The sequence below is a fragment of the Sinohyriopsis cumingii genome, chromosome 19, assembly GCF_028554795.1.
Source record: "Sinohyriopsis cumingii isolate HCF-2022 chromosome 19, ASM2855479v2, whole genome shotgun sequence".
Lineage (NCBI taxonomy): Eukaryota > Metazoa > Mollusca > Bivalvia > Unionida > Unionidae > Sinohyriopsis > Sinohyriopsis cumingii.
Genome location: NC_142979.1, coordinates 31,370,260 through 31,383,977, shown reverse-complemented (window position 1 = coordinate 31,383,977; position 13,718 = coordinate 31,370,260). Strand labels below are relative to the sequence as shown.

The 13,718-nt window shown below is 37.4% G+C and overlaps 1 protein-coding gene across 1 annotated transcript in view; it reads left to right on the top strand.

Moving 5' to 3' along the window:
* Positions 1 to 9,485: 9,485 nt before the first annotated feature.
* The window catches only part of LOC149775380 (rRNA methyltransferase 1, mitochondrial-like), a 30,944-nt gene continuing 26,711 nt past the window's right edge, over positions 9,486 to 13,718 (top strand). The window contains exon 1 of the mRNA XM_089944399.1: positions 9,486 to 9,864. Within this exon, the coding sequence (XP_089800525.1) occupies positions 9,593 to 9,864 (272 nt within the window). The 5' untranslated portion in view covers positions 9,486 to 9,592. The remainder of the gene's footprint in view (positions 9,865 to 13,718) is intronic.

Sequence of the window (13,718 nt, the reverse complement as noted above, 5' to 3'; positions counted from 1 at the left end):
CGCAAGACGTGACTCCCGACAACGAAGTGCTGGTGTTCGAGCGCCTGTTCGGTACGTCCCCGACGAGGGCTGTCCCTAAGAAAAGTGGAGAGTTGACCGTAGGAGATTGGGTGCGCATTGGCAAAACCAAACGCACTTTCGACAAAGGTTACTTACCTAACTGGACGACCGAACTGTTTCGCGTCACTGGACGAGTACATGGTCGTCATCCTGCCGTCTATAAATTGGAAGACATGAACGGAGAAGTACTCAAAGGAACGTTTTATTTGCCCGAGTTACAACGTGTCACCAAAAAAGAAGACGACGTGTACGACATCGAAAGCATTCTCGAACGCAGAACCCGTAAAGTGGGCAAACGACGTGTCAAAGAAGTCAAAGTACGTTGGAAAGGATATCCACCCAGTTTCGATTCTTGGATCGACGCTTCGCAAGTCATCGACTATAAAAAGAAGAAGTGACCATCATGCCCTTTCACACATCAGACGGAGCTACGTCGACCAGTCCTTCTTCCCCTAGTTCTTCTGTGCAAGATTTACAAAAACAACCTTTGTGGGTGTGGTGCGGAGAACGTGTGCCTAAAACGCAAATCGTCTTTTTTTGCCAAATCTTCGTGGTGTATTGTGTCATCGGGGCAGCCATTGCCAATTTGAGTTTGCAACAAGGAGACAAACAATTGTGGACCATTTTATTGAGCAGTTGCATCGGTTACCTGCTTCCCAATTCCTCCCTGAAATTCTCCTCGAACGGGAACGTTGTGTCCAGTGCCAGTGCCAGTCACCACTCCAACAACAACCACAACCAGAACCCCATTTTGGGCGGAGACACACCTCTGACATCCACTAATATTCCCTCGGACAGCCACAGAACTCTGGAATTATGAGTCACCAAAATCAATTTTACTTAACCTTACCCAGTGACAGTTCCATGGAGGTGTTTCCCAACAACACGTTGTGCTGTTACACGGCCAAATTACCTCAAGCCATCCCCTTAGATCACGAAGCCCATTGGGAAGTGGCTTTAGTGGAAATGATTCACCCAACCCAAGTCCACAATGTCATTCCCAATCAAAATTATTTTAAGGTAGAAGTTTATGACAAACAATTGCAAGAGGAGTTGGATAAGATTGGCACATATACCAATAAAACCTATGATGACAAAACTAAAACGTGGACCTACAACTTGTCCATTCTCCCAGGCTATTATTTCAGTGGTCATCATTTGGTCAGCGCCATAGCCTCCAAGTTTAATGGCGTGTTTCTGAAAGCTTTGGGGAATGTCCAAAAAAGTGTCACCCTGGAATACCACAAAATAGCTCGTCGCTTTCTGATGAAATTTTCTGAGGGGTCCAAAAAATTCATGTCTTTCTTATTTTGTCCTGAATTGTTTGACATATTGGGCGGTGACACGGAGATGAGGAAGATAGGAGAACAAAAAAAATCCCCCGAATTACCAGTCATTTATGACAACGACTCTTTTGCCAAGTATTTTCGTTTCCCGGTAGAACTGAACCAAGGACTGAATTTGATCTTCGTGTACTCCGATGTGGTGGAATACAACGTGGTGGGACACACCTCCGTGCCATTACTGCGTGTCATTCCTTTCAAAGTGGATTCTGCCACAAACGCTGACGAGGAAGGTGGAAACACTTATCACGTCCACAGCGAATTTGTCCATCCTCACTATTTACCTGTCAGCAAGTCGTATTTGGACACGGTCAACATTACTATAAAAGGAGATTTGGGACAAAATATTCCATTCACCAAAGGAAAAGTCACGGTGAAACTCCATTTTCGAAAACGGTTCTCTCACGACTCGTAAGTAAGTCATGTATCCAGTGTACCAAGGGGTGGCTCGACAACGAGGACACGGTTTAGGAGACATGTTAAAATCGGCCTTTCGTTCGGTGGCCCCGGTGTTGAAACCGATGGTGACACGCGGATTGCACGCCTTGAAAGATGCGGCACTGACGCAAGGCAAAGAATTTCTCCAAAATGTCATCATCGACAAACAAAACCCCAAAGAAGCCTTCATGAGGGCTGGCAAAAATGTCTTGCTGCAAACGGGAAAAGACATTTTGGGTCGACGAGAGACACCTATAAATGCCCTGCACGCTACCGAGTCTGGCATTCAGCAAGGACAAGGCAGAAAGAGACGACGAATAAGAAAACACCCTTTCACCAGACTTCAAGCGAGAAAGGCCAAGAAAAGAAGAACCGTTCGAGACTTAGACGTTTTCGATTATTGAGACACAGAGAAAAAATGATGCACCGAGAGTCTTGCGCTTGTTCCAAGACGGAACTGGATCTGTTTGCCATGCCCCCCACCATGATGACGATGCAAGAATCTCAATGGGTGGAATTTCATCCCGTCTCCTCACTGACCGATTCCGCTCCCATCGAGTTCGAAATCAAGGGACAGCCCGAAGATTACATCGATCTGAATAGCAGTTACTTGTACTTGAAAGTCCAAGTTCTAGAAAAAGATAATGGTGGAGTAGATGACGCTGACGAAATAGCTCCCGTCAACAATTTCATGCATTCCTTGTTCAGCTGAGTGGATTTGTACTTGAATAACAAACTAGTCAGCAGCAGCATGGATACATACCCTTACCGTGCCTACTTGGAAAATCTCTTGACGTACGGAACAGATGCCAAGGATAGTCATCTCAATGCCTGTGTGCTGTGGGTACCTGACGTAGCGGGCAAGTTCGACACAATAGATGGAAGCAATTCCGGCTTTGAGGCAAGAGAAGAAAAAATCTTAAACAAGAAAAGTTTAGAACTGATGGATCGTTTGCATTTGGACATGTGGTTGCAAGAGAAATATTTGCTGAACGGGGTGAATGTCCGCTTGAGACTGAATCGCAGCAGTGCCGCTTTCCATTTGCAGGCTGCTGATCCTGCTAAGGCTCCTAAAAGCATAATCCAGGAGGCCAAACTCTACGTACGACGCGTGGAAGTGTTACCCAAAGTAGGTAACGACATCAGTCAAACGTTGAGCAGAACGACCGCCAAGTATCCGATCCGACGTGTGGAAGTGAAAACCTTCACCATTTCTGCTGGACTGCAATCCATAACCGAAGATCATCTGTTTCAAGGACAGCTACCCAAGCGTTTAATCCTTGGTATGGTCTCGAATTCAGCCTTCAACGGAGCCATCAAAGAAAATCCTTTCAACTTTCAACACTTTTTAGTGAAGAAAATCGAAGTCAGTAGGGATGGCAAGACCTTGTGTACCCGACCTTTCGAACCTGACTTTGGTGATGCGAAGAATTACGAATTACTTGAGATCGTACTTGTCCCTGTACGAAGCCACCGGCCAGTTAGGAACCAACACCAGTCACGGCATTGAGTACGAAGATTATGCAGGAGGCTATGCTTTGTGGGCTTTCGATTTCACTCCAGATCAAGGCAGCGACGAAGGACATTTCCACCCTATAAAATCTGGCCAGATTCGTGTGGAACTTCAGTTTGCAGAAACACTGAAACAGACAGTGAACGTCATCCTGTATGCAGAATTCGATAATACCATAGAAATCAACAGTTTGAGAGAAGTCATTCTAGATTATTAGAAACCATGGAAGACTGTTATCCCTCTTTACCTAGTGGAGAAAGTTTGGAGATGGAATGTGAGGAGACCGTGGAAGGAGAATCCCAAGACAAAGACGAAGAAATTGTCATGATGAAATCGAGATGGCCAGAACAAGAAGCCCATTTAGTCTCCTGTTTTGCCAAACACTTGGTCGACAAAATGACGGAATTGATCAAGAAAAATTGTTATGGATGTCAAAACGATCATCCCAGTCAAATTCAACACGATAAATGCCTGATGTTAAGTCAAGAAGAAAAATTGGACGAGTATCTGGACGAAGCTTGGAGTCTCATCTCAAACAAAGACGTGTTGCACCAGTGGTATAAAGACTTGCGTGAACATTCTTGTCCACCATTAACCACTCAAGAGATCCATCGCATCGAAGCTGTCCTGAATCAGAGTGAGGAAACAGAACGAATAACCGTTTATTCGTCAGACATTTTCAAGCAAAAAGTCAGGATCGAATTGACGACTTATTATTACCTGTGAAGAAGAAAACACAAAACAAATGGATACCTGGGAACTTCATTACCTTTTGAACCACAGTTCGTATACGGCTTCTTGGAATCCTGTCGTCTGTGCTAAAGATGAACTCCCTCATCGCAAACCTAAAGACCATCAAGCTTACGTGATCAACACGGACGACAGTCATCTCCCAGGAACCCACTGGGTAGCCGTCTACTTTCCTCAAGAAGGATGTGTGGAATATTTCGATTCGTATGGATTGCCCCCTTTGGAAGACGATATCATCGACTTTATGAAAAGAAATGCTCAAACCACCCGATTAAATAATGTGAAATTACAAGGCACAGATTCCTTGGTGTGTGGACAGTACTGTGTGTATTTTCTGCATCATCGCAGCCTGGGCTATTCCTTAGAACATTTAGTGACTCATTTCGATCCTCGTTCTTCTGCTAGAAACGATGTGAAAGTAGATCGATGGTTTTGTGACCATTATGCTTATCTTTTGTCTCAAGCTAGGAAACGTAGTGTCCATCAATGGCCTAATGATTTCCAACAGTGGAAATCACGATTTCATTCACAACGTTGTCAGCCTTGTTTAAAGTAGATTGTATATTGAGAAAAAAATGTTTGTAATTTGAAAAAAAATTGTTTGATGTTATAGTGTTGGATTATTGTTAAAAATGTTGTTGTTTAGTGTTAAGTGATTTTTGAATAAAAAATGTTGTGTTTTGAAAAAATGTCTTTGTCTTTTGTTTAGCTAGAAGAATGTTGGATTGATGCTCTTTCATTTCTTACTATCCCTCTCATGACACTCACTAAACGTTGCGGCTCGAAAACCGTGTGGGGGATGTTTTCCTTCACGTCCGCGCTTTGACTTTAAGAACGGGGGGTTGTTCCCAGTCTAGCCATCCATTGTCGACTCATCCTCCTAAGAAGATGTGCTCCAAACTAGCTAAGCTCAACGAAGCCTACGTGAATTTGCATAGGGTCAGACACAGTCTGATACCGAAGCCAGAAGAAATAGAGAATGTGAGAATGTTAAAAATCACTGAAGACCTGATAGAAGAGCTCTTCAGAGAAGAAATGAACAGGGAGAAAGAAGAATGGACAGAGAAGTACAGACTTCAGAGACAGCAGCAACAGCAGCAGCAACAACAGCAACAACCTGAAGCTGACAGAGGCTTTGTCGATTGTCGTATCGACACCAAAGAATTCTTCTTCTCTTTCCGAAGAAGCAGACCTATCGCCAGAAAGTCTATCCTCAGAGGACATCGCATTCTTAGAAACTAAAAAAAGAATGCCATAGCAAAACAAAAAAACAGCCCTTTTTAGGGCTACCCAATACTCTAGAAAAGAAATAACCATCGATTTGCCAATGTGTGTAAGTAGAGTAGTGTGTATATAAACACTAACTCTTTTATAAAAAATGTGAGGGTATGTGTTTGTGTGTTTGTGTGATTGTGTTTGTAAGTGACAAAGTAGGTTGGTGTGGATAGTAGATTAAAATGATGTTTGTTTTTTGGGCTGTTTGAGGTGTATATTTTGGGTTAGATTGGATTGCTTTGAGTATGTGGATAGTCTATTGAAGTGATGGGTAGCATAAAAAAGTGAGCGAGTGTTTCTTTTAGGTCCGCGCGTTGTTGTTGTTTCTTGGTCATGATCTAGGTAAGATGAATTTTATGTTTTTAGGGGATGTTTTCCTTCACGTCCGCGCTTTCAGTATAAATTGAAACTCGTTCGGCAGTCCAGCTACCCTTGTTGATTGATCAACACCAAAAATGAACACGAGACTGGAGAAACTGTTGGAACTTCATGTGCATCTGGAATATGCCAGGCGCATATTAAATGAACTGGCCGCTGAAGCCATTGTCGAGGAGGGAAGGATAAGAGAGGAGGAAAGAAGAAAAAAAGAAGAGGAGGAAAGAAGATATAAAGAAGAGGAGGAGGAAAAGGAGAGAAGAAAAAATTTCAGAATCCCAGAGAGTGAAAATTGGGATTCTGAAGCGACATATCCTGCCTCTGCTCTCTCCCCCCAAAAGGTAAAAAGTAACTGGGGGATAAGATGTGTATGTGGCGCCAGGCCTGGAAGGTGCCACCATTAACCAGGTGTCCATGAAGTTCCAAACAAAACAGCCCTTTTCAGGGCTACCCAATACTCTAGAAAAGAAATAACTATTAATTTGCCAATGTGTGTAGGTAGAGTAGTGTGAAAATAAACACTAAATCTTTATTGATAGTGGAAGTGTATGTGTTTGTAAGAGCTCAGGTATGTTTGTGTGAATAGTAGATTATGGGTTTCTTAGCAAATGTGGAGAGTATAGTTAGGGTTATATTATATGAAATGAGAAAGTAGGGGGATGTTTTCCTTCACGTCCGCGCGTTGTTGTTGTTTCTTGGTCATGATCTAGGTAAGATGAATTTTATGTTTTTAGGGGATGTTTTCCATCACGTCCGCGCTTTCACTATAATAACCCACAGTATTCGTCGTTCAAACCATTCTGCAAAGAATAAAAAGAAGATGGCGTCAAACCAAATGGACAAAATACAAACCTTGCAAGACGTTTTAGACAACTTAGGAATAATGGAACAGATGCTATTAAGACTGTTTGAAGACCATTATTCCTATAGTCCCCATCGTGTGAAGATGGAAATTAATAATTTAAGGAAAGCAAAGGACAAGATTAGTGGTGTCATGAAAGAGATCAAGGAGGAGAAGGAGGATGAAGAGGAAAGAATAAGAATACGCAATTGGAACGAAAAAATTGAAAAAGAAGAAGAAAATGAAAAGAGGAAGAAAGAAGAGGAGGAAGAGAAGAAGAAAGAAGAGGAGGAGGAGAAGAAAAAAAAGAAAGAGAAGAAGAGTGTAGGAGATAAAATAAGAACTTGGTGGAGGAAAAGAAGAAATTAGAAGAAGAAAACCCAAAGGCCCTTTTCAGGGCCAGTCATATTTCTCGAAAAGAGATAGCCTTTCTATTGCCTACCCCTTTTTTTTTTAAAAAAAAAAATCCCATGTTAAATTCCCCTTGTCCGTAGAGTGTCCCACGATTTTTTAGCCATGTTAATTCCCCTTGTCCGTAAAGTATCCCACGATTTTTGGCCATGTTAAATTTCCATTGTCCGTAAAGTGTCCCAGGGGTGTTTTTAATGCTAATTCCCATTGTCCGTAAAGTATCCCTATTCACTACTTATATGTCTATTGTTTTCGTTACCTGTATATTACTGCCACGAAATCTGGATTTTAAGGACCCCTTTTAAAATGAAGTCTTAGAAGTATTGATAGGCTTCTGTGGGTTGTCCATTTTAAATCAATATATATTGAGAGTTATACTATTTGAGTTATGGATACTTGTCTTGGGTAATGTGTTTTAAATATTATTTCAAATTATACTTAAATTAGTTTAATTGTTTGTCATGCAAAATTTCGGTTTGCATCGCAGACTCGAACGGGTATTTAAATGTATATCCTCAATTTCATGTGTTTGTGTCTCTAAGTATGTGCGTTATTATATTTATTGTATATTGTTTACATTTATGATGTGTGTGGATATATAACCTGAATAAATTCATATAGACCCATATATTTGTAGTTGTACAAAAAAAAAATGAAAAAATTGCCGAATGCATTACATCTCGTTTCCAATTTTGGAAATATCATAATATTCAGTTACAACTCATATATAAATAACCCAATTGGAGACTTACAGACTATTCGGCCCAAAGACAATTCGGCCCAACTTGGACCGAAAATAAGACAATTCGGCCCAGCTTAAAAGACAATTCGGCCCAACTTTGCGATAGTTGTATAAAGATATTTTTCTTCAAACAGCAAGTAGATGCTATGTAAGATATATAAAGTGACGCCGTGTTCTACATCAGGTTATTTATGGGTTGAATATTCAAAATGTCTGATGCCGAAATGGAATTAATTAACAATGTATTTGCTTCTCATTAGTGAAATACATACGTTACCTAAACAGTACACGTGAGGGGACTCCTCATTTTTATCGGCTAAAAATGTTGTTTTCTATATGTGAGACTGTATATAAGTTCAGGTCATTTTAATTGCACACAAAAGTGTACATTTAAGTTGTTTGAACTTTAAAATATATCAGTGTTTTACACTACGACACATACGTTACCATTCTACGTTACAAAACATTTTATAAAATACATCAGTTCTTTTTTTTATTTAAAAAAATTCGTGAAAGCACTTAATTAAGTATAAATTTTTTATTCATTTTATCTTCTTATAAAATATAAAATAAGTCATAATGATTATATCAGATCAATGATCATGTGAATAATGATGATGTTCAGCTGTCACATACAGGAGAAAATACTAAAATGATGAATGTACGTGTTTGATATGGTTAATCAAACAAATCTGTAATAATTTCATGCCATATTTTCATGACCAAAAGGGAACCAAGAAAGCTGAGTGAAAACGATTACAGATTTAATGAACAGTCTTTTGTCGTATGTATCTGATACATACGTTATATTTTTGGAGTGACTAAAAAGGCATACACATTGTAAACTTTCGTGCTTATATTTTGAATCGGAAACTGTTATGATTAGAATGGTATTAATTTGACAACTTAACATGTTTTTGGTGTTTTGAATATTCATTATTATCAATTTAAATGAAATTTAAAATACGAGAAATTTTGGTAAAGATGCATCTTACGTTGTGCACATTTATCTGTCTTGTTCGTAACTCATAATAGCAAAACGCAATAATGTTCTGAATTAAATTTATGTAAAATTATCGCAAAATACCTTTTTATGCAATTTTCAACCATTTTCCCGGTATCATTTTATTTGTAAATCATAACAAATACGTTAAAATACGAGAAGATCTCTTGTAACGTATGTATTTTGATTGAGAATTAAGGTTTTGATACCAAGTGGGCATGTGCCTAACAAAATCGACCTTCTTCCACAGGAGATATGATGCATCTCATTATTGTCTACGTAACCCCCAAAGCATCACGTCCATCTCTACTACACTTCTTTTTATCAGACGTCCTTTCTCCACAGTAATATTTGTCTTTGGGACGGTTTTTCTAAAGATATCAGAAAGCTCCTAACCATTATAACTTCGGAAAACATTTATCTAGTTCACCAAATGTTTCAAATTTTATTCTCAACCTATCCTATTTTACAAACTAATTAAAATGAGAATGAATAATTAAGTTACCTAATGTAAGGATTTTGAACTATACGGTAAAAACATATTATAAAAGAATTGTCAACATATATGTTAAAAATAAATACTTGTTAAAACTACTGTCAGTTGTATTATAAAATTGGGCCGAATTGTCTTTCGAGTTGGGCCGAATTGTGTTTTAAGTTGGGCCGAATTGTCTTATTTTCGGTCCAAGTTGGGCCGAATTGTCCAATAGCCCCAATTGGAGTAGTTACTTCCCTTTCCAACATGTCTGCGCCCATGGTTTGGTTTCAACATGTGTGTGCAGGATAAATGTTTTAAAAAACAAAAATAATACCAACAAACAAACAAAAAAAAAAACAACCCATGCAGAAATTAGCTAACTTTATTTACTACAAGAAGACATTTTTGGAATTAGTTAGGAGATGCACAAAAACACTTGAGACCACTCCAATTCTTGTGAACCAAATAAGGACGGTTCACGTACCAGAACACGGAAAAAGAGTGGTTCTTCCCGGTGGCAATCTCAGTAAGAAACCCAAACGCGTGAAAGATGAAACTGGCAGTGAACAAAACAATACAAGAAGGAGACTGCCGCCATATAATTATGGATTGGAAGGGGAGGGTAAAAGATCAAGGTGACCTCGCAATCGTACTCATTCCGTTTTAGTTACGCAAATGGGTTTGACGTTAACGCCTTTGTATGAATAACCTATGCCAAAAAATAAAGGAAATTAAATAATAAAAAGACACATGGAGGGACACTATTCGTAAGTTGGGTGCGTGTCAAACCAACAAGTTCTTTGCTTTTAGTATGACCAGTAATGTCAGAAAAATGGAGGAGAACAACTTGTTGGCATATATCTTAAATTTAGTTATCTGCATTGTTGTCGATAAAATGCAACCAGAATATTTTATGGTGCACTTGCATGTCCATTCAGTATTCTTTTATGACTTTTTGTTTTAATAGGGCAGGTTATGAATTAGGCTGATATGATACAGCACTTAATGACCTCATACCTACAAATAGTCAGCATGGGCTGTGTCTTAAACAATATTGAATATGGAACAATTTTTTAACATTGTGGCTAAATTACAGTCTGAAGACATGTTCCCAGGGCGATATTACCTTATTTCCTAATAGAAGTTCACTCTGTTATGCAGCTGAAAGGGTGGTTACAATGTCATCTCAGTACAAGTGGAAATCAAAGTAAATGTATATTCTTTATTTGAGTAATTTAGAATATCGTTCTATAATACATAAAAGGTCAATATATTGTAGTGCAGTTTACTTCATATAGGATAACTACCAGACATTAAATACAGATTTTTATCCAGCTAGTAAGTGGTATATAAACTGTGGACTAACATTTATCATAATACATGTAGTTATTTCTGTCATATCTTAATTTAAAAAAATAAAGAATGTTCATATTGAACTAATAATAATTTATGGAACATCAGTTACAAAAACTCTCCTAATCGTCACTTCTTCCTGTCTCAATATTAAGTTATGACTAGATCATCTAAATATAGAAAAGTCGAAAGTAGAATTTAAGGGAGTAATTTTCTGCATAGTTATTTCTCAACATTCTGTAATTACTTCTATTGTTTATAATACATAGATTTTGCTGCCTGATTCACCATCTAATGCAAATTTTGACACATACAATCTTTTGAATGTATGAAAAAGTTAATGCATGAAAAATTATATGTTGTGGATATTTATTTTTCACTTAAAATTATGTTTAGGAATTCTTCCACCATGGCTGTATCAATTTAATTGTAACTAAAGATTAAGATTTTTTTGGATAATTTTTCCTTCTTTATAATTACTGTTGAGATTGCCATTTGTAATCTAATTCATTCAGCTTTTGATTTCACCAGTCAGTTTTATAAAGAATGCACAATGAAATGGATGAACAATCAGAGGTAGTTACATTACATTTGGTAAGTAAAAGAGTAGATGTGAGAACAAAATGAATGAACAATGCATGGATGTAAGAAACAGACAAATAGGAGAATTGCTATTTACATGAATTTACACATGAATGAGAATAAAATAATAAATGACCAAAACATTTCACAAAGATGGACTTTATCATTTTACTGAATGACCAAAACATTTCACAAAGATGGACTTTATAATTTTATTGAAACCAGGAATGGAAAGAAAAGATGCAAATGATGACATTCAAAGGAGGTTATTACAAAATGTTTTTTTATTTTTTGTTTTTATTAGACCAGAAAAAGAAGATAGTCATCTTCTTAGCCAATAAATCACTGATCTCCCCAAATTAGAGGACTTAAAGTCTTTACAACAGTCTTTATTCCTTTAATCTGCTAAATCTGGTTAATATTTTATCTTTGGGTGGTATTTTGTAAATATTGATATGAACAGAGTAACATAGCATACAGAGTATAAAACAGTTCAGCATAAGTGACACATTGTGTACATGTACTCCAATTTTGTTCTGGTTGTCCGAAAGCCGTATGGCAGTGCAAGTCATTTCTTGTGGGTATATGACATAAAATTCTATTTAATGCAACAAGGTGAATTCATAATGTGCACTATTGTGAAAAATGGCATTGAAATATCCAAATCGATGCAATACAGGATTGTTTCACTTCTCACTTTTACTTACAGTCATAATCTAGCTTAATTTATTCATGAAGGTCAAGTGGGTCACAATATAAAATGTTAAGTCCCAAGTGAACAGTATCAGGCCCATGTGGATCTCTTGTTCATTAGGATAATCATAGGAAAACCTGTGCCTCAGCTCACTGCTATTAGGGCTGTAAATGAAAATGTTGTGTTGACAACAATTATGTCATACAGGGGCAGAGGTATATAGTAATTTTCATGCTTATTCTTCCATTTGGCACACAGTATAATTAATGCAACTAGACCTGCATTTTTTTATGGATTGCCATGGAACTTAAATATTATGGTCATCACAAGATGTGCAGGTATCAATAAATCACTGTTCCTACAATTATTGCCATTTTTATCTATTAGGTTAATGCAGTGTATGACAAGATCTTTTTTGCACAATTAGTCTGTCAATTTTAGCTCTACTGGTCATAGACAAGGAGAGATTATGGGATGGTCTGTGGTCAACTGGTCATCCAAGTTTGTTATTACTACCGTATTTCATGACATTTTTTGTACACAATCCAGTTATCAAAATAATATTTAAATGTATCATATTTTTTTGTACATATCACTTTGTATTTTTTGAAAAATCTATTAAATTATTGGGGATAACATTTTTACTAAGAAGATTTACATTTTCAAAAAAGATTGAAAATACTGTATTGCCATTTTGTTTTTACAAAAATTAATGATTAATTGTTGGTGAGAAAATACAATGATTGATGCATAAGCTCTCTTATTGTCATTACAATATCTACTGGTGTTTATTAACAAATGGACAAAGGCCTTCACAGAACATATTTTTAAGCATTATTGTTAATTAGTTCTCCTTATATAGCCCATCACAGTAACAAAAGGTTATTGATGTTTTCTTATCCAACAAAAATTATATCTCAGTACATGCTAAAGCGACGACCATGGGCCACTGATCAACTAGTTTTATTGTTTCATTATAGTCATATAAAAATAAAATATAAAAACCTTGTAATTTTCTATCATAAATTTGAAAGTCACAGAAAAATTGATTTGTATTTCTTCCTAAAATGCTTAGAAGATCTCATTGCAAGTTTACACAGATGTCTTGTTGGTCTTAAGTAAGAATGGTCCTGCTCTGACATCCAGTGTGACAACCACAGAGGCATTTTAAAAATCTTATTATTAAAACTCTTCCAGAACATGAATTGTCATGTCAGCATGGGGTTTTCACTACAGTTTGTTTTATTGGTCCTAAATGAAATTGGTGACAATCTGATGCCCATCATGGCTACCATGGCAGCTATTTGAAAATCTTGTTATTGTCACTAATGCAAAATGGTAAGTTAAATCAACTTGAGGTTTCCACCAGAAGACTTCTGATGATGTCTTGATGGTTCTAAATCAAAATGATGCCAATCTGACATCCACATCCACATCCACATTTTCCACCACAGTAGCTAAATTGAAAATCTTGTTAATGCAGAGGAATATCAGAGATTGTTTCAACACCGAGCAGTTAAAAGGAAGTATTGGACTTTTCAGCCAGTAGATTGTCCTTCCCTTTGCGAAACTCTTTTGTGGATTGCCATGAGACATCTGAAAATGTGTATGCCAAGAAATCGTTATCCTCATATAATTTGTTTAAGAGTTATTGCCCGTTTTGGCATGCAGCTGAATGCATTGTATTACGGCATCTTGTGTACACAACTAATCTCACAGATGTCAGTCGATTTCTCTGAAATTTGAGAAGTGTTATGATCATCATCTGAAGATGCGCATCTCAACAAATCAGTAATTTTTATTAGAGTTATTGACATTTTTTACTTGAGTTTAAAGTATTTAACAATATGGATAAACTCA